The sequence below is a fragment of the Charadrius vociferus genome, unplaced genomic scaffold, assembly GCF_000708025.1.
Source record: "Charadrius vociferus isolate BGI_N301 unplaced genomic scaffold, ASM70802v2 scaffold7, whole genome shotgun sequence".
Lineage (NCBI taxonomy): Eukaryota > Metazoa > Chordata > Aves > Charadriiformes > Charadriidae > Charadrius > Charadrius vociferus.
In genome coordinates, this window is record NW_009649308.1 from 147,638 (window position 1) to 150,458 (window position 2,821).

At 49.8% G+C, this 2,821-nt stretch overlaps 2 protein-coding genes across 2 annotated transcripts in view; one reads left to right on the top strand and one right to left on the bottom strand.

The window, feature by feature from the left end:
- The window catches only part of TAF7L (TAF7-like RNA polymerase II, TATA box binding protein (TBP)-associated factor, 50kDa), a 4,553-nt gene extending 2,216 nt beyond the window's left edge, over positions 1–2,337 (bottom strand). The window contains exons 1-5 of the mRNA XM_009889308.1: positions 2,221–2,337; positions 2,044–2,122; positions 1,748–1,881; positions 1,229–1,355; positions 961–1,023 (exon numbers count right to left, since the gene is read on the bottom strand). Coding sequence (XP_009887610.1) covers positions 961–1,023; positions 1,229–1,355; positions 1,748–1,881; positions 2,044–2,122; positions 2,221–2,337 — 520 coding nt within the window. The remainder of the gene's footprint in view (positions 1–960; positions 1,024–1,228; positions 1,356–1,747; positions 1,882–2,043; positions 2,123–2,220) is intronic.
- A 266-nt stretch (positions 2,338–2,603) lies between these two features.
- The window catches only part of LOC104290232 (magnesium transporter NIPA2-like), a 4,555-nt gene continuing 4,337 nt past the window's right edge, over positions 2,604–2,821 (top strand). Inside the window, exon 1 of the mRNA XM_009889309.1 lies at positions 2,604–2,610. Coding sequence (XP_009887611.1) covers positions 2,604–2,610 — 7 coding nt within the window. The remainder of the gene's footprint in view (positions 2,611–2,821) is intronic.

Sequence of the window (2,821 nt, forward strand, 5' to 3'; positions counted from 1 at the left end):
CTGCTGCTGGTGCAGGTCAACTCCAACCCTCCACTTCTGGACAGAGCCCTGTTTCAAGCCTCTTTTCTCTTATGCTTTCTGCTTGTGCTCACCCTAAAAGTAATTTATGCACCTCCAGAAAGCAATCCATCTTTTTTGTGCAGAGCTCCTTGGTGGGTTGTATGCTCTCACTTTTCTACTTATACTGCTTATGAAATAAGACTTTCCGTGCATATGCAGAAAGTCCTTGAGGTGCTGTTTCCTGATGGATGGTCAACTCAACTCCTTCCCATCTCGCTCAAAAGGAGGTTTCATTTTTCACTTTTAAATTAGCAAGGAATCTTAATGCAGTGACATTAAATCTCTCCTGTGAGCTATAAGAATGTCTCAAGTAATTTGTTTCCCAAATGTCATGCAAAATAGCACTCCATCCTGTTCTCAGAAACTGCGAAGCAGGGAAGAACAAGTCCTCCCAGCCTCATAGTGCTGCATCTCCCCAACACCTTGCCTGGCTTGTGCATATGCACAGAGACAGTCTCTGAGCTCCATCTGTTGTCACTCCCCCAGCTGAAATGACAGTTATTCTATTTGTAGTGGTGCTTGTTGGGGAAGAGAAGGGGCCACGCACAGAGAGAAGATTTCAGCTGGGAAACCAGAAATGAGTGAAGCCTCATTTCCATGCGAGTCTTCCTTTCTTCTCTATGAGCAGGAAGAGATGCGCTATGGCAAGGCAGCCACAGGAATGGAGGCCAGCAGTTCTCTGCACAGAGGATTTTCCCCTCAGAAGCATCTTGGAGAACATGGAGGAAGCACCAAAAAAGGTGTTTAAATCTACTACCCTCCATTCACCCTCATCTCGGGCAAGGAAACATTTATGTGAAGCAATGTTAAAAAACTACAGGTTTTCTGGACAGTTACAGCTCTAATGTCTCTGCCTTCCTAACCTTCGGTTATTGTATCTGCATCCATGTGAGAAGCAACTCACCTTCTTCTTAGCTGTCTTCCGGAATCGTCTCTTCCGTACATTTTTCAGGGGAAGAGTGACTGTGAGAGAGGAAACAGATTGCATGTGTCAGGCAGATGGCCTAATGGGAGAGGTCCCCAAAAGGGAGATGATCCCTTCAGGAACAGAGCGAGCGCTGAAAGCGGAGCAGCAGCACAGCCGGGACACAGCAGTGGTGAGTGCCCGGCACAGCTGTGGGAACACTGCGGGGGTGGAATGGAGGGGTTTGGCACAACCTCTACTTACTGCCATGGTTCCAGATGAATTTTTTCTCTCTGTCCTTGTCCTTCTTCTTATTTGCCTTAGGGTCAGTGCTCACAGTTTGCTCTTCCAAAGGGGGGTAGAGATCACCATCCACGGTGCAAACAAGCATCTGAAATCCCCGCATAAACACAAAGGGTGCTTATTGTAATGCAAGGACAAAAGGATGTGAAAGCTTTTCTGGAAAATGAACAGTGACTGCCCACTGCAGGTTGTGAGCCAAAGGGATTCATGGGCATGGGGTACAAGAAACACAATGTTTCACACCCAACTCAGTTCCTATCTAAACACACCAGCAGTTAAGCTGTTACAAGGACAATCCCGTTTCATACTTCAGAAATGGAATTTCTAAACACCAAGCGGAGTGGGGAATTTTAAACTGCTAATATTGTGAGGATAAAGAAATTGGCCATGAGTGTCCGGCTGCCCAAGTGTACAAGGACCTTCCTGCAGAGGAGAACAAGGAATTAAGCTGTTGGGGCCGGCAAGAAGGACAGCCCATACCTGGCAAATATCTGCTGTCTTATAGAAGGTTTTCTTGTCAATGGTTTTTAAGCTCTCTATGATGCAGGGCAGATCTACCAGCTTGGCTGCCAGCGGCACTCGGTCTACACGGACAATCCCATGGCGCCCATCCGCTGTGGAAAGCCACCAGACAGGTTAGTGCTGTCACTAAACAGCTAAACTGAGCAATACATTCCTGGGCAACAGAAATTTCACAGGAAAACACATGCAAGTTGCATAGCTTCACGTTTGGACAGTCAGAAGGGTTTTAAGATGCCTTGATCCTGCTCACTCACCGTGTAGCTCAATGGTGAGCCTGTCCTTCAAGTTGACATTCCCGGACTGTACCGCTCTCCGCACAGTGGAGGCATATTCCTGGGAAGGTTGGACAGACTTACATCAGGACTGGATGTGCTTCCTCCGAGAATCACCACGTGCTTCTGTCCAATCTACCCAGCTGTAAACACCCCTACCATTGCAACGCAGAAAAGCAACTGCAAGAGCTGCAATGAAACTTGCACCCTCCTCCCAATACCATGCGTTAACCCTGTGGCTCTGCTGTTCCCAGTGCCCTTCACATCCCCCGACATGATACGGCTGCGATAGTGGTGTGAGGCCCCCGACAGAGGATCGCAGCTCTGGGGGAGGTTACAGCTCCGCTCACCAAGCTCTCCTGGTGCCAGGAGGACACAGTCTCAGCTTTAAGCATCCAACAAATACCATCAAGTGCACTGACAGTGGTAGCAGCTGAAGACCCAGCACTTGGCAAAGCTCTACCCTCACAGAAACTTCCTCCCTCATCCTCCAAGTTGTCTTCCTAGCCTCCTGCTGCATCGCAGGAACACCTCTTGAGAGGATGCTGCGTAAAATCTGTTCCCAATTGAGTGGGAATGGGCTACCCGAGGCCAAAAGCATCCGGCCTGCCTCCTGCTCCAAGGACTTCCCACTGCCTTCACCCGCTTTGCTAATCCCTCTCCCGTGCCCGGTGCTCCCCAGGCATCCTGGACGGAGCGTGTGGCAGACGCGATGGTGGCCGCTCCGGCGGCACCGGACCGAGCCGTCCCTCACCGGCGG